The following is a 22123-nucleotide window of genomic DNA, read 5'->3' as shown; positions in this document are numbered from 1 at the left end:
TGAAGGGGGAGGAGGGCTAGTACCTCACTAGGCATCATGCCTGTCTAACAAATGGCACTACACTTGTGTGCGGAGAAAGTGTACTATGAATCAAGACTTTAGAGCCGTGTACTGTAATCAGGCTGGACTGAAACAGCAGTGCTGCTGGAACTGCCTCAAGGACACTGTTGGGTGTTGCAGCGGGTGGTGGTGACACCTGCCTAGGTCTAGCAGCTGTATTTGGAAGGCAGAGAGGGTAGGCAGCTGTTGTGAAGGCATTGGAAGGGATGTGGGAAGTAGAGTAAATTTGCCATGTGCCCCCTGTGATATGGGAGATTTGCAGCTGTTTCTAAAGACAGAAGTAGGAAAACTTACAGGGTTTCCTATCATTGCATGGAAACTAAAATGAGGAAACAAAACAGGTGGTCCTGGACTTCAGCCTTGCTTTTATTTTCTTAGGGAAGACAGTAAAAACTCATAGCTGTATGGTGTCTGCTAACATCCAGATGGCTGCTTCTCTGAGTGCTGTCAAATCAGTGGCAGATGTGAGCGGAACTTCAAAAGGAAGCAATGTGCTGGGCAAATACCGTTGGCTGCAGCCACCTGTTCTAGTGGGCACTTGCCCTGCCTTATCCCGTTACTTTTCCAGTACTGGAAAACACCAGCTAGACCTGACTTCCAAGAAGCACTGTGGGTCTGCATCACAAATACATGACTTGCTTCAGTCCCTTACTTTCCCTGGAGTATCTTGTCAGTAGTGCAAGTCCTGCCTGAGACTTGTGATGGGTCTTGTGACAAATGTGAACGGGAAGCTCAAGTTCCGATTCTTGCTGTGACGAGGAGGGGGGAGGTATCCTGATTAACTATATTCCTCTTCTGGTTTGGGCTGTGCCTGCGCTCCAGGCTCTTGAGGCTGCTACCTGCTGAGCTATTGTTCTGCTGTTAGGTGTCTGTAATGCTCAACCCTCAAAGTCTTGTTCTTTTGCTACAAATGCAGAGGGGGTTTTGTTTTGTTATTATGGCAACACTGAAGTTGTGCCTGCTACTGTACCTGGAGCCAGTAGCAGTGTGTCATTAGTGCTGGCTTTAGCCTAGGCTGGGCTCTAGCTGCGTGTTGCAGCCCTAGGTGGTTTGGCTGCACTGCCCTTGTTTGGGTGAGTGCCAGCGTGGCCAGGTGTAAAGACACTGCAATATCACTAATATGGCAAGTATCTCAACAGAACTGCGTATGCCTCGGTCTCCTCTAGCTGTACTGCTCTATCTGCTCTTCACATGTGCTTTCACTGGTCTCCATGATGACCTCCATCAGCCCCACGTAGTCACCTTCGGCTAGAGAGATGCCAGAGTCATTGGGGGATGGACTCTCTGCTCTTCTTGGCTCTTTTGTAGGGGGAGTATTGGTGCTTCCATTTTCAGTCTCTCTCGTGTTCCTGGAAACTTCTGCTGGATGCTGGTCTGGAGCGCTGGCTGCATCTTCTAAACTTAGGCTGTGAGCATCAGGGCCCATGTTCCCCATGTGGGATCTCTCCAGGGCTGGAGATGTTACAGGAGTGAATGAGAAGCAGAGGGAGGCACTGCCTCCGGGGGTTTTGTTACTGGGGGTGTGAAACGCACTTGAGTGCTCAGAATTGGGAGTGGCTGATGCTGTGTTCTCCAGGGATAGCCAGGGTGGGTGGGAAGCTTTCGAGCTCTTCAGACTCTTGAAGCTACCCTGCTTCTCGTGGTCTGGGGACTCTGCTAAGAAGGGGAATTTAGGGCTCTGTGATGCTGTGGACTGAGCTCCCGGACTTCCTGTGGTGGTAGCTTCTCTGCTTTTACTGTTAGAGTTGCTCTTTTCTTCTTCTGCTGTTGCAACCAGTGAGTCAGGACCTTTGCTCCGATCTGTTGGCCAAATAAATGTTTCCTTTGCACCTGATCCAATGGAGCTCTGGCTCTTATACGTATCGCTGACCCTGGAAGGTGAGGAGTTGACGATGACGTCCCGAAGAGAAGTCGAGCATGCAGCGATGCTGGAGAGTGCAGGAGGCTTCTTGCGGCCTTGGCGTCTAGAAGGGAAAATCATGGGGATAGAGCTGATCGGTGTCTGTGGAGCGCTGTAGAAACCAGGTCTCTCATAAAATGGGGTTGACATGAAGGCGTCAAACTCCCTTAGTTTTCCATCTTCGCTGTCCCACTGCTCCTGTGAGCTGGAGTCTCCCCTTGGCTGATTGATGCTGCAAGGGCTTGCAGACTTGCCCACGTCTTGGTATGTATAATGGGAGAAGGGGGATGTGGGGTCTCCTCGCCGGCGCAGCAGGTTCATCCGGGAAGAGGACCTGGAGAAACTCGGTGACTGGACGCCGAGGAGGCGGCCCAGGTGTCCCAGTAACGGTGTGGAGTGGTTGGCCTCCTCATTCTCTTTAATTTGCTCCAAGGGCTGGAACTCCATCTCTTCTTTCTGCATGCTGGGGAAAGGCAAAATGGGCTGTTACACAGCCACAAAAGGAGGTGGTTTCTGGTGGAGAGGCTGGCAGCACAGGGAATGCTGCTGCCAGCGACAAGCCTCTCTCTTCCTGTACTGCCGTTAGATATGTGTTAGGCCCCCCGCAATAGGGATGCTCATAGTAGAGGGGAGGGGGGAAAGAGGTCGAAGGCATCCTTTTCTGCGGAGGATGTTGGCTATTGTCTCTGGTTAAGCCTAAAAGTATCTTAGGGCAAGATTTCACAGACTATAGAGAAAGAGATTACTGCTACCTCTTACCCCTCAAGTATAATATCCTGCACAAGACCTGACTGTTCTGACACCCTGTGGCTGCACTCACCTGATATCAAAAGTTGAGCCAAGGAACGATGGGCGCTTGTACTCAGCAGTGGCTGCCGTGTAGGGTGGCTGGGGATCGGGCTCATTCCAGTACAGGTCCTTCTCCAGAATGGGTAAATCCTGATGCATCTCATCCACTGCCATAAGGGAGACCTGCAGGGGACAGCAGAAATGTCATATGGGGTGAGCAGCATTACGTGTGCCTATTATCGGTGGACAAAGGAATGCAGGGCAGGAAGAAGCAACGTAGCATGGAAGCGAGCCAAGTGGCTGGGTTTGCTATGTGCTTTTCTGCCACTTGGGTTGTTTCTCACACGGAGAGATTTAATTAATTGGAAGGAAAGTGATGCTGAAGGAGACAGGAAAGCAATATGCTCACTAGGACAGAAGGGCTCCGTGTTAGGAAGGGAAGGTGAGGAGTTATTGCATGGAAGAAAGCAGAGGAGGCAGTTCTAGATACAGACACAGGGTGGAAAAGCCAGGGAGAGGCAAGAATGATGTGTCATTCAAAGGTAGCAAGGGTGTGAAATGAACAGTCTGGATCCATCGTGTGTGCCAGAGCGTGGACTAAAGCTGCAATCGGTCTCTGTGTACAAAGATACGCCAAAAGCCCTGTCTTCCCTGGCGTGGGGGGGGTCTTCCCGGCACAGTTCTTGCCCCCACATTCTTCCTGGAGCCTGGGGTGCCTCCTTGGCTGCTGAGGGGGAACACTGAGCTGGCCCCCTTCACCCTCGTATTTCTTGGGAGGCCTTATGCTCTCCTCCTGCTCTCCTAGCCGTCTCCCTCTGGAGATCCTGGGCCCCTTAACGTGCAGCCACCGACACCTCAGGAAAGCACAAGGGCACTAGGGACTGCTTCTCCGCTCCATTGCAGGCATGGCAGGTAGGCAGCAGAGGGGTTGCAGGAGAACTTTGTGACTGCGCTGATGGGGCTTGCTAAACCCTCGGGTGCAGTCCTGCCTCGCTGTTCCTCTGCAGGTCAGGCTCATCTGGAGGATCCTGCCTTCACTTTACCTGCAGGTTCCTGTCGATGAGCCAGTTGGTTTCAAAGTCATCATCGTCCTCCCCAAAAGGGTTGATGAGTTGCTCGGCCACCTGCATGTGGAGAGCGCATAGCAAAGGTCATCATGGTCATACCTGCCCCTTTCCCTGCAGGGAGAAGACCTGTGTGGCAGAGTCAAGCGTGGCGTCCCCTGAATTCGGAGCAATGCTGTTCCTCCCAGAAAGGGGTGGGTTAAAAATGGAGGCTTGCCAGCGGCTGGGAGAGGTTGGTACACACAGATAACTGCCCCTTGCTCACACAGCCCTCCTGCAGCTGCAGACCACCCCTGCAGGTAAAGTATAGCCTACTGCCTCTCTTTTTCCCCAAACTAGTCAGGACCAAAGCTTAGGAAAGCTGGAGCTGATCCCAGGGTGAGACACTCAGAAACTGAGAAGGTCTTGGCAATACTCAGTCCCTGTTGGCTTCCCGTTTGTCTGCCAGCCCCTGGCATGTCGCCCATAGGCCAGAGAACACAGCTGGGTCCCTGGTGAGCACACACTGGGAAAAACCCGTAGCTGGGTTGGATTCCAGCTCCAGACATATTTTCTTGGACTTACCTTTAACCAGCCAGCATAGAAGAAGAACTGCAAAAACGTAAAGACAGGCACGAAGAGATCTAGTTCATGGCCAGGATATGCTTTTTCTGGATCCAGGAACTGCCGCCCGATCAGACAGGCCAGGAAGAAGCTGTAAACAGCCACGGTCACCACCTGGGAAAGATGCCAGAGGACACACCAGAGGAGTTTGAGTTCCCAGCTTGCTTTCCCAGCATCTCTCTTCAGTTCCATCCCACACAACTCCAAAGAGTGGCAAGCTGCTGCAGAGCTACTGGCTCTGTAACCTTTTGAAAGCCTTGGATTCAGTTATGACAGGCTTTTGCAGGAAGATGCATTTCCACTGCAGAAAGCTTTAAATATGCCCTTTGCCCTTTAGCTCTTACATATACTGTATTTCATTCCACGCTGTTCCTGGAATGACATCCGTGTAGGCGTCACAGAAGGATAGTGGCAGAAGAAAGCACATGACATCCTGGATGGAAAGAGCTTAAACAACTGACACATGGCTGCATGGTTGTTCTGCTGCCAAAGTAAGGGGTGCTGTAAGCTTTTTTCATTCTTGTCCTTGCCTCTCCTGAAAGCTGTCCCGAGCCCCTCATGGCTCAGTCCATGCTGGCAGCCTGCTTCCAAGTCAGGGAGGGAAGCCCTGGCAGTGCTGCCAGCTCTGAACTAGCTCTTTCCTTCCTGGTCTTCATGCTGGGCCTTTTTTATGTTTGCCTGCTTGCTTGCCCGGATTTCAGGCTACAATGAGCTTTGTGCTTTTCTCTGTAATCACGGGACTGGAAACTTCCCCTTTTTCAAATTAAAAGCAGCTGAGACTCTTGCGTGGTCTCTTGATGCAACAAGCAAGGGGGATAAAAACAAACACCCAGCATCACAAGACTCTTGAGACAGCCATGCAGTTCCTTGCAGTGAACAGTGCAGGGCTGTTTCATGATGGGCAGGATAGAGAGTGCCTGGAATGACAGATTTTTTGCATTGTGGATGGGCACCTATGAAAAAACAGGTTGTGTACTGCAGAGGGGGCAAAGACATGCTATGATGCTGCTTTTGTTCCTAGAGTGCAGGACACTGGTCTGTGCAAGAATATAGTTCCCCAACATGTTTCCCATTAACCTTCAGGGCTGCATGAACGGAAGCAGTTCCCGTTTCACGGTGGAGTGCATTAGTGTTATCTGAGCAGCTGGATTGGATGAGACAAAGGAGCAAGTTGGTGCCGAAGTGTCTGTCCGGGTTTGCATCAAGAGAGCTATTAAACAGCTGAGTACAGGCACACAGCTCTCTCACACACATGGAACAACTCCATCAGAGCTGCCCTGCCTGCTGGAGCAGCTTTGCTGGCAGACAGATCTCAACTCTGCTGAGTAGGAAGGAACTGTTTCAGGGACGTGCTCCCTGCAAGGTGGTGCAGGGAGTGGGTCTGTGTGTATCTTGTGTTTTCCGTGCACCCGTGTGGCACACATCGTGGTTACTTACCCCTGGACAGTGGGTGTTTCTGTAGAGGTGGCTGTGTCCGAGTGAGGGAAATAAGGCTGGGTGTGCGCTGCTGAGCTACGTATGTGAGAGAGCCGACGCGTGTAGGTGGGGATGAGGGGTCCAAGCGTATCTCACGTCAGCGTGGTCCATGGGTGGGTCAGGTGTGGGTGTAAATGGGGGTGCCCCTTGTAGCGTGGGGCAGCGTGCTCAGGCAGGCAGTGGAGCAATAGGTGGGGGGGATCCCTTCTCACCTGAGTGTAGACCAGGGGGATGCTGATCCAGTCATACCCATAGAGTCGCCCGCACTGGCTGCGCAAGGTGTTGAGCTCCTGCAGTGGGGAAAAGGAACGGCCTGTCAGCGTAACTTTGCATCTCCTTGCTGGGGACGCTGAGCCTCTCCGGCCCCATTGGCCTTCATTGCTCCAGCCCATTCCCTCCTGCTCACACCTCCTCTGGAAGGGGGGGGCTCAGCAAGGACTCCTGCTCCCTTGGTGCCCAGCCTTACCCCAGCGGACCACCAGCAGGGTCTCACGCTTGCCCTGGAGGAGCTCCTTGCTGCCTGGGTGTCTCCGTCTGAGCCCAAGATCCCTTCCTAGCTCACTTCATAGCAGAGTTTCTCTCCTCACAAAATGAGCAGCCAACAGGTTAGGCAAAGAATGTCTCAGGAGCATCCATTTCTCTCTCCTGACTATATAGTGAGTCTAGATAAATAGCCCAGGGGGAGATCTTTCTCTCTGGGCAGATGAATGTCATTCCAGGCAACAGAGACAATGTGACTTTCTCTGCACATGAATACCAGGAATGATGAGCTGCTCTGGACCTTTTTTCTCTGCAGCTGGGCAGGGAGCATTGCCAGGTCTTGCGTGTGGAGCATGGCCTGCTTCCCAGGACTATCTAAGAGTTTTCAATAGTGAAGTTTTCTACAGGGACCTTCATTGTTGGGGATGCTTTTGACCTCTCCCGGTCTCTTTCAGATACATGTTTCCTTGTGCTTCCTTGTGGCTTTTCATCTGTATCCTAGAGACCTCCACTGGCCACTGTCGTTGGCTGCTCTGGAGTGTGTGAAGGCTGGAGGAAAGCTGATCAAGGACCTGCTACGTGGGTGTCTCCCATTACCACACCTAGATGTGAGTCCCATGGTTCCTCCCAGTCCCACATTTGAGAAAGATGTCACATTCCCCTCACCTCTAATATACGTGACATTGCTACCATGTCAGCAGGCCATGAAAAACCTCTGTTCTGTCACAAGCTGGAGAGTGGCAGTGGGAGCATTTCCCATCAAAGTTAATGTAATATCCCCAGGGATGGGCTTGGCTCACTGTCCTACCTCACATTCCTGTTCCTTGCCTGACTCTGGAAATCCCTGTAGTTCCACCTAGAGGACTGGATGAGGATCTCAAGCAGTTGCCTGTTGCCTCTGTCACTCACATTCAGGATGCCTTGGAGCAGCACGCTGTCCCGGATCCTTCCCTCGTTCCTTGCCTTCACGGCCAGATTGGAGAACCACACACATGGGATCCAAAACTTGTTGTGGGGGGAATTCAGGCTCTCAAACTTCTTGTGCTCTTCTGGTGTCATGAGGCCTGGGTGGAAAAGAGTAGATGGGAGAGGGACGGCCATAGAGGGCAGAAAGGAATTGACCTGGTCTGGAGTGAAAACATGTAAATCTCAGGTGGTCACCCTAGCTCTCCTTAAAAATCACAGGAAAGACGCAGGCACTCAGCCTTTGGGAGACACATAGAAGGACAAGTAGTCTTGTTAAAACAGTGAGTTATGGAAGTGTGAAAGGCAGGCTTTCCTCATTTCACTTTGGATGTCTGCAGTGTATCTGACCAGATCACAGTCAGCAGGGAGATAAAGTACTGCTGAGGGTGCAATTGCCTGGTGTACATAGACATTTGTTGAGAATGGGATAACTTGTGTCCTAGAAGTGCCTGTTTCTCTCTCTGGATTGCAAAGGGAACCCAGCTGACTAGGGCAGGTGCAGACATCTCCCTTTGGGCAGACTGGGAAATGTTGTACCTTGAGGAGCATCTTCAGACAGGATTCAGGGTGCCCAGCAGTTAAGGTTGGAAGTCTGAGGCTCCAATTCCCACCTGCCCAGTGGAAAACTGTTGCCCTGAGGGAGGACAAACATGACCACTTGGCAGGGGTCTGCTCGTGCTCTGCTATAGATCTATGCACCGGGTCATTTACTACAGAGAGCTCTTCTCTTCCCATGCACACTTTCACTGCGGGGCAAGCAGCTCCCAGTGAAATCACTGCACCACAGTTACCCTAATCTGATCAGCCAGGGCTGCCCTGTGGCCTGCAGCATATCTGCATTCACAAACAGGATCTCAACACTCTCCTTATGTAAAAAATTTGGGCAGAGATCCTTCATCTTTCAAACAAGCCTTCCAGCCACTAGTAGGAACAAGCACGCTGTGCAATGGGGAAACAGAAACAGTTGATTATTTCAGAAGAGCAGAGCTAGGGCATGAGCAGATGCTTAGCACCCGCTGCAGACATCAGTTGAGCCCATCGCAGCACTACCCCATCTCCAGTCTGGAGGGCATGTGGCCCTTTCCAAGCCTCTTTGCCCCAAAACCAGCAGGAAGGTGCTGCTGCCTGCTTGGTGCCAGAGCTGTGCAGAAGGCAGTACCAGTACTGACCTGCCCTCACGACATGCTCCATGCTGGGGAAGCGCTTGTAGACAGCAGTGCTGACTGAGCGCAAGATCAGCACGCTGCACAGGTTGCTGTAGCGCATGAGGGTGCGACGCAGGAGCCGCCCGTATTCATCCTCCCCATCTACGTTGCAGGAGACCAAGTTCATGATCCGGTCAGGCCATGGGATGCTCTCATATTGAGCCCACCAGCGGGACACCACCAGAGCCACGTAGAAACCTAGAGGTGAGCCGAGCAAATTAGCTGTCCTAAAGAAGTGGGAGATGTAAATGCTTATATGTAGGAATTCTGGTACTGCGCATACAGGTATGGGTGCAAGCATGCCTGGAGGGCAATTCAGATCTCCATGCTGAAGTTGGAGTCTGGGTTTCACAGTTTATTTGGTGCTACTTTGTCCCTGCCCTCCTGGCAGAACCCAGAACATGCTAGTACATCTGGCCAGTGCAAGCTGTGTGCTGGGGGCATACCTCACAGCTGCAACATGGCATGATGTATTCTGCTTGAGGAGTTTTACAAAGGCAGGGATCTGCTCAGTGAATCTTGCCTGCCTGCAGAGCTATATCAAACCAGGGAGAAGAAATGCTCTCCCTTTCCCTTCCCTGTGTGTTCCCAAACAGAGCTCCTTACCCAGCACAAAGGACACGGGGATTAGCTCAGCATAGCTGTTGCAGTAAAGCGCCAGCTTCTCAAACATCAGCCTTTGGCTCTCGCTCAGGATCAGCCTAAAAGGGAGAAAGAGAAGCATCAGCCTCAAAGAAGACTCGGTGCCTTGTTGGGCCTGCTGGGATAGGAGTCTGGCAAGGGAAGCCAAGGATGGGTAGTCACGACACTGCCACGCCATCAGTCTGGGGATGATGCGAGCAAACAGCCCTCGTGTGCCTGGGACATCAGCCCACCTCCCCAAAATACCCTGCTGACCAGTCCAAAGCAGCTGGAAGTGGTCACTGGCAGAGAGCATGTGGTAAGTGATGCAGTCTGATGTCAGGGACTACCTCTATTTTTCTCACTCAGGAGAGTGCTATGTGGTATCAAAGGTTTGACACGAGCTTGGATGTGCACCACTTAATATCCTGCAAAATGTCAGTCCAAGCTCTGCTCTTAGGTGAGTCCCTGCCTCTTTCTTAGAACTGCTTTCCTACCTCTATGGTTCCTGTCTCTTAGAGCTGCTTTCCTACCTCCATGCTGCATCTGTGATTGAACCAGCTAGGGGAGCTCCCTGTCTTTGCTCACCAAAACCAGACCAGCCACAGAATACAGTTGCCTTATCCCAGATCTGTGGTCCCAGAGCTGATGTCTGCTCTCAAAAATGTACCCAAGGTATTGCTGGTTGTGTAAGAAGGGAAACTCCCTCCTAAAGCTCCCCACTGTGAGACATCTCCAGTATTAGTTCAGCCTTGGTCTCCACTGATCTACACACTATTCTTCTGTCGGTAATCATCAAATGCAACTCTTCATCTCAGGGAAGAGAAACTGTGTTCCTTCCCAGGACAGAAAAAGGAGATTTGTCAGCTGCTAAGCCATACTGGAGCAGTTCTTTTCCTCCTGTGGCTGGTGAGTGGCTGGCCAGCTCCTCTTCGCCAGGACCACTGTCCCAATACTTCATCGCTCAGTTGTCCTGCTCCAGGTCAGGCTGAGAGTGAGGGGCTGTGTTAGTGTCGGAGTGTAAGGATGCTTACCTGTAGACAAGACTGATGGTGAAGTAGAGAGAGATGAAAATAAGGAACTCGGAGTAGAGAAGTTTGTAGATACTTCCTTTCCATTGGAGCAGGAGCTGTGAGAAGGTGCCTAGGCGGGCGTCAGCTACACGGTTGGTGTATGTCACTGTCATCACAGATCCTAGTGGAGACACAAAATGAGCAGATGTTGAAGCTGCCAGCAAGCTTGCACAGAGGGAGGAGACAGGGACACCTCAAGTGTCCCAGCAAGCAAGCAAGATGGAAGGAAGGAAGGGAGAAAGAAACAAAGACAGGTAAGATGAAGTCAGTGACATAGAGAACCAGGAGGAAATTTATGGTAGGCAAGCAATTTCATGAGCTTGCCATCTTTTTCCTGCCTTGAGTTGTATGTGAGCTGGTTACAGTGATAGAGAATATACTTTCTGGTGGAGCCCTTAGTTTCTAGTGTTTGTTTATCAGAATTCAAGTGGGGCTGGTTGGTCGGACGGGACAGAGCGCATGTGCCACTCCCTTCCACAGAACAGTTGTTTATGATTAATTCTCAGGGTCACAAACTCCGAAGTTGCTTACTATATTTTTTTTTCTTGTAGTATTTGCTTCAAATACATTGTTTCTGTAAATCTGCTTGTCAGGAAGTGTCTTCCTGGAATACTGCTAGCAAAAAAAAAAGAAATGCAAAGGAAAACAAAAACCCGAGATCCAGATGAAGGTACCTCTGGAGATCTGTCAGTTTTTTGTAGCACTTGCCCAGCAAGTATAGCTGTCTTTAAATTTGGGCTGAGGGCCATATCTGGACTGTGCTGGTCCTAGTCCTGCAGGCAGAACAGCACTCCTTGTTAGAGAACTGAGGGATGGAGTTTGTCCAGGCTCGCAGAGCACAAATTCCAGCAATTCTACCTCCTCTCTCCTTCAACCATACGTTGCACAATAAATCACGCTGGATGTAAAAAGGCATTCAGGCTCATGAAATGCTTCCCAATCACGCAGCATCCCCATTGCACTTCTAGTCTAACCCTGGATAAGTGATTCCTTATCATCATTTGATAATCAGACTCATATTCATATAAACCTACATTTGTGAAGAAAAATCCAAACCACTGTAATCCATGCCAAGCAGATAAGTCAATGGTCCCTTGGTCCATAAATAATTATCCAATGTGAAAACTATTGCTATTTCTAAATCAAAATATGTTACCAGGATGTTAGACAGACATTACTATCTAACAGAGGTAATAACGTTAATAGTTATGGGGCCTTGGGCTTTTCCCTGAACAATGGGGACAAACCAGCGCTTCAAGGGACAATTCAGACCTTACTGCTCTGTAGCAGCAGCTGAAGGCAGGTTAGTTAGTGTACATGCTCCTCATTTAAGCATCTCAGTGAAAGATCTACAGTTAGGTGGGGACAACTCAGGTCTCAGTGAGCTAGTGCTGTGAAGAAAAACAGCAAACTCTCTTTTGTTGGCTACTTCAACCAAATAGCATGTTTGTCCTGGCTTTGGCTTTTCCGTGCTGCTCCTCCCTTGGGTTTCCCTGTCATAACTCTCCCCAGGTCCCCTCTCACAGGTTATATCGGAGGAGCAGAGCTGGCACCTGCCCTGTCAAGGGCTCCCCAGCTGCACAAACGCACCTTTCACTAGAGCCTCGTGTACATGCATGCCGTTTCCATATGTATTTCTGGCCAGTGCACAGGACCTAGAAGAGTGGTTTTTAACTGCCCTAGAGACTGCACACACAGGGAGTATAAAGATGAGAAATGTATGCAAACAACCATAAATTTGTTGGGGGCTGCTTACAGAGCGCTGGCTGTTTTCTCTATGCTTTGGGTCTTGAAAGTACTCAGGGAGACTCTTTGTTGCATAATTCAAATACAGATTCACTCTTTACCAAAGATGGAAAACTTCAGCTCTTGCCCTTGTAAATAATGGATGTCATGCACCTCTATGCAGTTCTGCTCCGGCACAGGATCTTGGGCTTTTCCCAGTGCTTTTTCCTCCAGCCCTGAATAGTTAAGGCACTTCCCTGCCCACCTGCCAGCTTGTGCGGGACTGCCCCGGGATGTCGCTCGGCAGCTGGCACACTCCAAATACCACTTGGGGTTGAGGTACGTGGTGGGAGGCGACTCGCCGCAGCACCGGCACTGGCACACCGGAGTCGGTATGGGGAGAAAGAGCCATGCCCTGCGCCGTGCCGGCACAGCCCGTTCCCCAGGGATCCGCTGCCTGCATCCGCCTACCTGATCCGTCCGGACTAACCATTGCACCTGAAGGTCGACTGACACTAATCAGACTGTGGGAGTCCGCAGCAAGCAAGATTCTGCAGCAGCAAGCAAGATTCTGCAACAGCAAGCCTGCGTCAGGTGCATTACCCGCCACGTGCGACGGCAAACAGACACGAGCAGCTATCGCAAAGACGGAGAGCAAGCGGGTACAGCGGACAGATGGAGTGAGAGGAGGTCACGGATAGGCAGGAAGATAGATCTTTGAAGGGATCTATCTGCTTTTGGGAGGACTAGATACTTACAGTCATGGGGTCCTGAGCTGGGCTGGAGGCTGTGGAGGTTTGGTCCCGCACGTGTCCTTGCTGGGTCCTTTGTGGCCCACGCCACAGCCCGCCTCCTTGTGCCCCCTTGGCTCATGGGGGGATTGAACCTGACAGACACGGTGTGCTAAGGAGCCTGAAACCCACTTGGGAGCTGCAGCCGGTCACTTGATGCCATAATCCTTCCTCATTACAAAAGAGACTCTGTTGTCTTTTGCCCTGTTCCCTTCTAATCTTCTGAGTAAGCCCTGCGTGTTTATAGAGGCGGCCGGAGGAGGGGGAGGCAGGGCTGGCTGCTCCGCAACTGCTGCTGCTAACTCCTGGCACAGCCATGGTGGCTGCCAGAAGAGAGGCATTTTTCCTCTAATTCTTTCCTGTTTGGTCCCTTTCTCTGTGTCACAATCTTACAGGAGCCCCAGGAGATTAAGTAGGGCTGGAATTTTCCACAAAGGCTGTAAAATGTGTCACCCTTGGGGACTGCGCAGCCCTCTCTTCCCTGGGGAAACTCCTAGCTCCTTAGCTCAGTGAAAGACCTGGCCCGTGCTCTGCCTGGCTCTCAGCAGATGTTTCTCTCACCATCTCTTCTGTCCCTGGATGAGTTTGCCATCTCTTCTAGCTGTAGTTTGGATGCTGGGGACTTCCACTCTGCCACTGGCTCCCCAAGACTCTTTCCAAGTGTTCACTTTCTTTTCCACTTGCTTCTCCAGCAGCGCTCGGAGGCTGTCACTGCTCTTTCTTGCACGCCACCTTGGGAAACACCGGTCCTTGCCTTTGTCCTCAAGCCTCCACCAAGCCAGAGAACTCGTTGCCTCTGTCTCTCCAGGGTCCTCAGTCCCTTTTCTGCTCCCAAGTTGTCCCTCGCAATTGTGACCATCCTTCTCTTTCTTCCACCATCTCTGGCAATCTCTCCTGTCAAGTCTTTTAAGACATTCCCCTTCCATGAGGCTCTGAATCAAGATCCTTCCTTACCAAATTAGTCTTGCTGTGGCATGCACCCTTCGCTGTCAGCAGGCTCCTGGGCAGCAACCCTGTGCCCGTAGGCACAGGACTTTGCATAGCCCACAGCTCGTCAGGAGGACCCCCGTGTCTTTCCATCTCCTTTCTGCTCAATCCCTTGGGAAGTTGTTTCTGTTGTCCAAGGTAGTAGCATCTGTCCCCTAAACACCTATATTTCCTCCATTCAGCTCTTGCTGAGCTGCTACAACATTCAGTGACCTGGAGACAAGGAGCTGCTCTGAGCCTTAAGCCAAGCTGTACCCCTGTCTCACCACCTGGGCCCAACTAAATAAGTGTGCTCCGACCCTCCATCGTTTAGCCGGCTGTGGGCCACTGTGGAGGGGGAGCACAGGTCTGATCCCTGCAGGTAAGAGCAGCTGCAGACCAAGACTCCTTGGTGAGGCTCTGTGGGGTTGCCACGTGTGTTTTTTCACTGCTCTTTCTAGCTAGCAGGCAGAAAAGTCTCCAACGAAATTAAATGAAGAGCTAGTTCTTGTAATAACCTACTTTCTCTTGTGCTGGTCTATGTGCCTGTGTCTTTGACACTTGTTTAGCATCAGCAGCGGGGATTAATTTTGTCCAAACTGTAGGTTTCTCTTTCCTGTGTGGCTGAGCCTAGACAAGGGGAGGGTGTTGTGTCACTGCTTCTCTGAAGCAGGCGCTGCCTGGCATTTGTCTAATGTGGGGTTTCTGGGGCAGTCCTGGGAATTTCTGTCAACGGTGGGGAGATGATCGTTTAAAACATGGGACTCAGTGCCAGCATCTGAGGTTTTAATTCTGGTGTGGGCTGTAGTGTGTTGGATTACCTCTGGTCCTGATTCCTTTTCGACAAAAATGGAGGGAACAATCCTCGCTTCTTCTACCCGGCACGAAAACCAAGGAGATCTCCTGACTTCTGCTAGTCTCTGGGTAGAAGCTGCTCTGTATTGGATTGCGTGATGTGCAGAAGGACATGGGCACACATCTGGTGGGAGTAAGTTACAACACCTGGCTGTGCAATTGGGAGGCTGCCACACTATGTGTTAGGAGAACAGGTATAATTACAGGGGGAAGGGATGGACCTGGAGCGCTTGGCCTTACCAGAGTCCTTCCCGCATGAAGACTCTGCATCCCTGGGTGTGCTGCAGCTCCCTGGCCCTGCAGCCCCCCTACCAGGGGTGACTTTCTCTGGGCAGGTGGGAGGGCAATGCAGAAGAGAACAGGCAGCATGGTGGTTCTGCCGTGTGAGATAAGGACCTGGCAGGAGAAGCAGGGGCACATGGAGGGCCACTGGGAGAGGCTCACATTCGAGGTGTGGAGCTAGATAAGGGCTCTCAGCAGCGGCCAGAGGCAAGTGAGTAGGGGGTTGCCTCGCTGGCCCAACCACAGCAAACTCATCATACTGACTAATGGAGCACGTAGCTTTGTGCCTATTGTCATGAGCAGCACCTGCTAGCTCAGGAGGAAAGAGCAGCATCCACCAGGACCAAAACACCCCAGCTGTCCTCCCTTTCTGAAGCCTTGCCCTGGGCAGGCAGCGGTGCTGTTTCAGACCCTGGTGTAGCTGCCCCTGTGTAAGTGGCATCTGTCTGGGACAGGAGGTGGTGTGCCCCGGTTTTGCTGAGGCTCTGGGACAGTCTTGTCCCTCAGAGGTGTACTTACTGTGTTATCTGCTGTGTTTTGGGGCTGGCCTTGCTATGAGGTCCCTGAAACTTTGCTCCTAGGTTGTGGCTGCTCCCAAAAGGCCCTTTTTATGGCCAGGATCACAGGGCTGGGACAGAGTCCCCAAGTGATTCAGGATCGTGACAATGTCTTGAAACACCAAAGAGCTCTGTGAATGGGGGTAAGAGCTGGGAGAGCACAGGGGTGGACCCCCTCTGAAGGCAAGGTGGTCCACGCAAAGGCACAGCTCCACGGTTTGGTCCTCCCCGTTGGGGAGGTATCCAGAGAGAAGGAATTAGTGGACAGGCAAGCTGAGACAGTTCTTGAGGGTCTCAGTGCCTGAGCCCTCATCCCCACATGTGGCAGAGGGACAAAAATGGTTCAGCTGAGACATTTGCTGGAGCTGTCGGGAGTGTTTTGGGTGCTCTTGGGGACTCTAACATGAAACAGCAAAACCTCGAGTGTCCTGCTCTTTGTGGGAGGATGTGCTGGCATCTGGGGGACTCTGCTGCCCTCCTCTGAGAGCAGGTCAGCTGGCAGCTCCTGTGGTTCACAGTTGCTGTTAGGACAGCATGAAATATTTGTGGAATTTAATATGAAAGTAAATAACTGAGGGGCTACCAGCGTGGCAGCGCTGCTTGGATCTCTTTTCATGTCCCCTGTGGCCTCAATCCTTGCAGGCCTTGAGGAAGATGCTGGTCCGAAAGCCTGCCTTGCACAAAAGCAGAGGAGGAAGCAAGGAGGTGCTGACGTCCATCCTCAGTCTCACAGCCCTGGAATCATTCTCATTTTCTCCATTTTACAGATGCAGAGATTGAGTTACTGTGATGGGAAGTGAATTCCCGCTTTGGGAACCCCGAAGGGCCACTCTCTGTGCTGGGTTAGCTGCAGCTGTCTGGGAAAGGCACCGTGCCCTCCTTGCTGTCTCCCATAGAATAACAAGTGCTTTTCTCAGAAGTACACTGTGGGTGCCAAAGCTTGAGAAATCCTTTTCCCTTCTCCAGTTTCAGTGCTGAGACAGACACAGAGGCAGCTGGCATCAGGGGTGTCTCTCAAACAGACATTCTTCCCTGGAATCTGGTGTAATAAAAAAAAAAAAAAAGAAAAAAAAAAGTGGAAAGTATCTCAGGAGGTGCTGTTTTGCACAGACAGGATTTACTCTGAGGTTTGAGCTGGCCGTGAATGTTTGAAGAGGATGCAGTGACCCTCAGTGCTTTTGTGAGGACGCCCAGACTTCTTTCCCTTATGTTGCAGAATTCATCACGGATTCTGCGCCATCCTGGGGGGGGCCCTGAGAGTTGGGGGCACACTAAGGGTGATGCCTGCCCCCTGCGTAGCACTCGAGCTCAGTGTGGTAATTTCTTTCTTCGAGGACTATGTGCTGTTCTGACATAGGGAGGGGGTAACTTGCTGCTCTAGTGGAAGAAGCCACGTCCCTGCCAGCCCTGCTGCTTTTTACAAGTGTCTTTGGGTTTTTTTTTTTTCCAGCTCTGTGGCAAACCAAGAGCCATCTGGTAGCACTAGGCTCCCTACTGCCTGTGAGGCGGAGTTGGCATATGTGTGTATAAGCAGGCATTTGGGATGGCACGGACCAAGCTGCAAGATGTCTGGGAATCCTGGACAAATGCTCAGTACGTGGACAGACTGACTGTACCTCATAGCCTTTTTTTGCCATCACTCCCTGACACATCTAGGTATGTCTTTGCCCAGGAGAGATCAGCAATATACAAGCACGACATCTCTGTATTGCTTTGTGGTTTCAGTGCCAAGCTCTGTATCTCCCTGCAAATCTGAGTGCCAATCTCTGTCTGACCCTCTGCATTTTATTTTTCAGGGGCCTGGAGGGGGACAAATCTCCCCCTCTTCCTCTGATGTTGCACAGTTTGGTTTGTACAGACATGAAAAGGAGGGGAGAGTCCTTAGTGAGGTCCCCCTTTTCCTGCCTTAGCCACAATGGTGGGGGATTACATTCCAAAGGGAGGACCAAACGTGTTGGTCCATCACGTCATTTCTAGGGACTGCCTGCTGCCTCCTTGCAGATGTCGTGGGAAGGATGCAGGACTGAGAAGTTTCTGGTTGGATAAACAGCAACCAAATCAGCCAGCAGAAAGAAAAACCTTCCTAAAAAGCTGAGGGACAGTCCTCCTTTCTCTCTGGGTTTCCCAGCTTCTCTTCCTCCTTTTCCATCTGGTGTCTCTTCCCCTGGGCTCAGGCTGAACCCTTCCTTTGAATGATGCTGCCGAGCGTGAGGTTGCTCTCTGTCAGCTGTCTGCAGCTGAGGACCAGCGGGACCAGCAGCGTCTCTGGTGCGTCTCTGCTCAGTGCCACGATGCGACTGCTCTTAGCAGCATCCATCTGAGCAATACAGCACTGCTGCCCCAGGCTAGCCCCCAGCTCTGCTCTTCTGGCTCTCAGTCAGGAGCTGAGCATTATGCTTTTTCAGTCTTTTCACCTTGTTGCCCTGGAACAGGGGCTGCACTTTCTTGGGTGATCAATCTCCATGAAATCGGAGATCTTAGACCCAGAGATCCCAGAGGGCCCTTGCTGAAGCCCTTCCAGCCAGTTGAGAAAACATGCTGCACAGCTGGCCGAGACAGGCGAGAGGGAGGGGAGCGAGTGGGTGGATGAAGCCTGGAGTTTTAGGCCATTTGTTTTCATTCTCATTTTCATGGCAATAACATCCGGTCTGGGTTTGCTGGGTCAGGGGTGTAGTCCTGCTTTCCAAGCTCTAAGATAATCCCTGTTTCTCCTTCCCTTCCCAGCCTGTGTCTGTTTTTTTTTTTCTTTTTGTTTTGTTTTGTTTTTTTTTTAACTTGTAGTAGGATCTGAATCCATGAGCAGACAAGGCAACCCAGAGGAGGCTTCAGCCCTCTCCCGTGAATGGGAAGCATCTGTACTGGGCAGGGTGTCCTACCTGAGAGCTGCTTTTGCTCTGCTTTTGGTCTTGCACTTTGTTTGACCCAAACTCAGGATTTTGAGTCCTGCTCTTCATTTGTGACCCATTCAGAGGAAGGTGTGGGCACTCCGGGAGGGAATATGAAGGATCGGGATGATATGGAGGCAGAGAACTTGCTGTCTACAGGAGGCAGTTAGGACCACCAGAAACAGATCCCACCAAAAGGGAGCCCCTGCTTTGCTCTGGTGGTTGCTCAGTACATGTGCATTAGTGTCTGCCTCCACGTAGCCTGGGCTGAGAGGACGTCACCGGGGGATGGTGTGGAGGGACTGACAGAGGACCGCTCGGCGTGCTGGAGGAGGTGTTCAGATGCGGAGCTGGGTCAGAGGACCCAATGGGGTGCCACAAGTGTATCCCTGCGTCTGAGAAACCCAGAGGAAGGCTTGGGGGGGTCCTTTCCTTTGTGAAAGAGCTGTGGGGAGCAAGGGACCTGAGGGGACCTGACTCTCAAGAAGTCATAGAAAGCATTAGCAAGATGATGCTTTGCCTGGAGGAGATGAGAGGATGAGAAACAAAAGGTGAGGAGTCAGGGAGGTCAGTAGCTTGGCAAGGTGGATCTGCAGGAGGGATGTGAGAACCAGGGGGGTGAGTGGGTACGAGTGACAGAGCAGAGGCGGTGGAACTGGGGAAGATATGGGGGGAAAAAAGGTGACTAAAAATGCCTGTGGCAGTGGGGAGGTACCATGTCAGGGCCTTCACAACAGGTATGTACCACGGTGGGAAACTTGCAGGAGGCAAAGTGGATTTTATGACACTTCATTACCCAGAGGTTAGTGATTTTTTCAGCTTCCATGAAATGTAAATGGGAAATAATGTGGGAGAGAGCAAGGTACTTCCATGGTGTGAGATGAGGGTGCTGGGTTAGAGCTTCCAACTGCACTAGACTTTAAGGTTGTCTGGTGGTTTGTTGTCTTTTTAAACCAGAGGTGGGAGCTGGGTCTGTGTCTCACCAGCTGCTGGGCTGGACACTTTGGGACACTTCACAACACTGCCTGGAGGACAGCTAGCCTTGTGCAAAGGGCATGGAGAAGGCAGCAGCTTTTCCTGCCTCAAGGCAGCTTGCATGATAACCCTCAGCTTGGGAGTGATACGTGCCGAGTTTTGCTCTGCTGGGCCAGCCCATTCACCTGGTTATGGAGAAATCTCAGGGTCTGTCCAGGCTTCCTCAATAGCTCTGCTTGTCCTTTGGGGCTGGGAGCGAGGGGGAGCACATGCCACTCTCACCTTGCAACATGTTATTTTTGCAAGCGGCTGGGATTCAGCATCCCCAACACATCCTCTTTTAATGCTTCCTGTCTGCATTATCAGTTCTCTTTCTTCCTGCCTTTGTTGGATCCTGGAAGTTCTAGCTTTCTAATCTGAGGACCCTCCGTCCCTGCCAGCCAGGCCTTGGGAGTTAATAATTACAAAGACTAATTACTTCTGGTGCTGCCTTGCAAAGCTGAAGATCTTTCCCCTCCTCCCAAAAGTTCCCTGAAGATAACAAAGGTTATAGCCATCAACACAAACCTCTCAGACACTTCGCTCCGAGACTTCGGAGCATGGGGTTAGCCTCTGTTGTCACCGTGGAGCCTGGCCATGAGGCAGGGCAGGGCTGTAGGTGACACCGACACCCAGGAGAAGCTGGAACAGGGAATTGCTCCCTGTGTAGTATCTACAGCGGCGCTCTGCCGTGGATACAAGGATCACCATGTCTAACTTGCCTGCCTTTGGCGTTGTGTCTGGCAGCGAGGCAGAGGATGGGGCAGCTGAGACCAGCGGGTCAGCTGCCCCTGTGTGCGAAGGCTCGGAGGGGATACCGCTGCCTGGAGGAAAGCCCAGGGCAATGGCAAGGTAGGATGCGATGGGAAACGTGGGGGAAGGACGGATCTGGAAGACATGCTCTGAGGGTGGCCTGCGAGGGCAGGGGCGGGTTTTGGTCCCATGGAGGCACTGTCACCAAAATTGCAGTGCTGTCAATCCAGAGGTGGTTGTGGGATCTGCTGTGGGACTGGGGTCCCGGCAGGAATGTTTTGTCCATTTTGTTCCCAGCAGGCAGACATGCTCCCAGGGACAGGGACAATGTGCTGTGCGCTCCCTGGAGCACTTGTTGGGGAGGTGGGAACCCCACAGTGGCAGTTGTCCCTCTGCCTGTAGGTAATGCCCCAGTGAGAGGGTGAAATTCCTAGAACTGTAGCTCCTCTTGATTTCAGTGGTGGGCTGTGGAGTGGATTGGTCATTTCCCAATGCCCCAGGAATCCCCTGGCGCTGACCCTTTTTGCCCCTCTGTGCTAGCAGAGCAGAGCAAGCGAGGAAAAACCTTTCAGGATGAGTATGCCCTGGGCAAAGGGGCTCCTCCACACACAGGTGGTGATGCAGGGCGGAGGAGAACGGGTGGACAGAGAACGGTGTGTTCCCACTGCTTTGCAGAGAGGATGTAAATCAGTGCGGCCACATGACTGCTCTCATCTACTGGGAGAGCTGCCCGGCTCCCTCAGCCTCCTGGAGACAGTGAGTGGAAGGATGAGCTAGCTAAATATTGGAGCCACAGCATCCAAAGTTCAAAGCTCAGTAACAATGAGACCGACTTGTCTCATTCATGTAAGGGTATGGAAAGCCCAGTGCTTTCCCTGAATGCCACGTTTAAAAATCCTGGTCCAGTCCCACTGTTGCCCACCACTAAGAAGCACAGGCCTTTCTTGCCCCCAGCCAGGTTACCCCATCTTTTCACCTTCCTGTATATTATCATTTCTTCACATCCCAGGCTTCCCCACTGAGCCCACAGAGCTGTCTCAGCAGGAGTCTGAGGACATGCTCCGTGCCAGGGAGGGATGATGTGTTAACAGGGAGCGTAAGGGTGTTATCGGCTGCTGGTACCAGTCCGAATCCCTGGCTGAGCACACACCTTCTCCCAGGGCCCCTCCAGCTCTGCAGGCTGTAAATCCTAGTGACATCCACTTGCATGCAGCTGCTTCCCTTGTACCAGCATTGCGGCAGGGGTTGCCTCTCCACAACCTCCGCTTTGTAGGAAGGCTTCTCACTCACCCCAGCAGAGAACATCTCAGAGATCGTGAGTCAGGAGCCCCAAACCAGGACGCTGACAGCGATTCTGAGGTTTGTGTTTCTCATGCCTATCCCCTTAGGCCTTTTAGAAGGCTTGCAAACTCTTCCACTGAATCATAGGTCTGGAAACGTTCCTGGTTTTATTGCTGAGACGGGAGACCGGCGTGATTTCCAGCTCGGGCAACCGCAACTCTAAGGAAAACACAAAGTACCGTGAGGCTAATAAAACCATTACACCGCCAAGGGGACGGGACGCCGACCCCAGCGCAACACCACCCGCCGGAGCGGCTCCGGGCGGCCCACGAAGAGGCCTGCACGGCCTCAAGGCCGCGAAGGAGCCGGGCTGGGCTCCGGCACCCGGTACTGGCCGCTCCCGGGACACGGCGACAACGGGCGACAGGCGACGACGGGCGACAGAAACCGCCCGCCATGGCTTCCCGCCCTTCTCCTCAGCGGCCGGCGGGACGGCAGTGCGCAGGCGCGCCCCCTGCCGCGCAGAGCGGCGCCGGGATCACGTGGTGTGTGTTCCCCCCCCCCCGCCCGCGGGCGGCGGGAGCGCGTCCTTCAGGCGGTGCCGCAGCGCCGGGCACGGCTCCGGCTCCGGGCATGGGGATGGCGGCGGGCGCTCCTCCGCCTCCGCCGTGAACAGCAGCAGCAGCGGTGGTGGTGGTGGTGGTGCCGGTGGGACCCAGCTATGCGGCGGGGGTACGTCCGGGAGCCCGGCCTTTCGGGTCCGGGAGGCTCAGGGCA

At 52.4% G+C, this 22123-nt stretch overlaps 2 protein-coding genes across 12 annotated transcripts in view; one reads left to right on the top strand and one right to left on the bottom strand.

Annotated features, from left to right (window-relative positions):
• Positions 1 to 265: 265 nt before the first annotated feature.
• BEST1 (bestrophin 1) lies at positions 266 to 13331 on the bottom strand. 2 transcript variants are annotated; one of them, XM_052811729.1, is made up of 10 exons: positions 12721 to 13330; positions 10199 to 10358; positions 9150 to 9244; positions 8508 to 8741; positions 7282 to 7436; positions 6105 to 6182; positions 4378 to 4530; positions 3793 to 3873; positions 2781 to 2932; positions 266 to 2423 (listed from the first exon to the last, which is right to left on the bottom strand). In XM_052811729.1, the coding sequence occupies exons 2-10, from the start codon at positions 10348 to 10350 to the stop codon at positions 1223 to 1225; spliced, it is 2301 nt and encodes a 766-aa protein (XP_052667689.1). In that variant the 5' UTR covers positions 10351 to 10358; positions 12721 to 13330; the 3' UTR covers positions 266 to 1222. The 2 variants fall into 2 exon arrangements, with proteins under 2 accessions (XP_052667689.1, XP_052667690.1); XM_052811730.1 differs by lacking the exon at positions 3793 to 3873 and having other exon boundaries at positions 12721 to 13331.
• Positions 8657 to 22123, top strand: part of RAB3IL1 (RAB3A interacting protein like 1) — a 31985-nt gene continuing 18518 nt past the window's right edge. For 2 of the 10 annotated variants that reach the window (XM_052811740.1, XM_052811739.1), the window contains exons 1-2: positions 8657 to 8747; positions 9238 to 9483. In XM_052811740.1, coding sequence (XP_052667700.1) covers positions 9479 to 9483 — 5 coding nt within the window. In that variant the 5' untranslated portion in view covers positions 8657 to 8747; positions 9238 to 9478. Of the gene's footprint in view, positions 8748 to 9237; positions 9484 to 19585; positions 20165 to 21920; positions 22079 to 22123 lie in introns of those variants that run through there. The other 8 variants (XR_008238796.1, XM_052811736.1, XM_052811741.1 and 5 more) reach the window with 6 other exon arrangements.

The sequence above is a fragment of the Harpia harpyja genome, chromosome 16, assembly GCF_026419915.1.
Source record: "Harpia harpyja isolate bHarHar1 chromosome 16, bHarHar1 primary haplotype, whole genome shotgun sequence".
NCBI lineage: Eukaryota > Metazoa > Chordata > Aves > Accipitriformes > Accipitridae > Harpia > Harpia harpyja.
The sequence above is the reverse complement of the archived record's forward strand: the minus strand, read 5'-3'. Positions and strand labels throughout refer to the sequence as shown.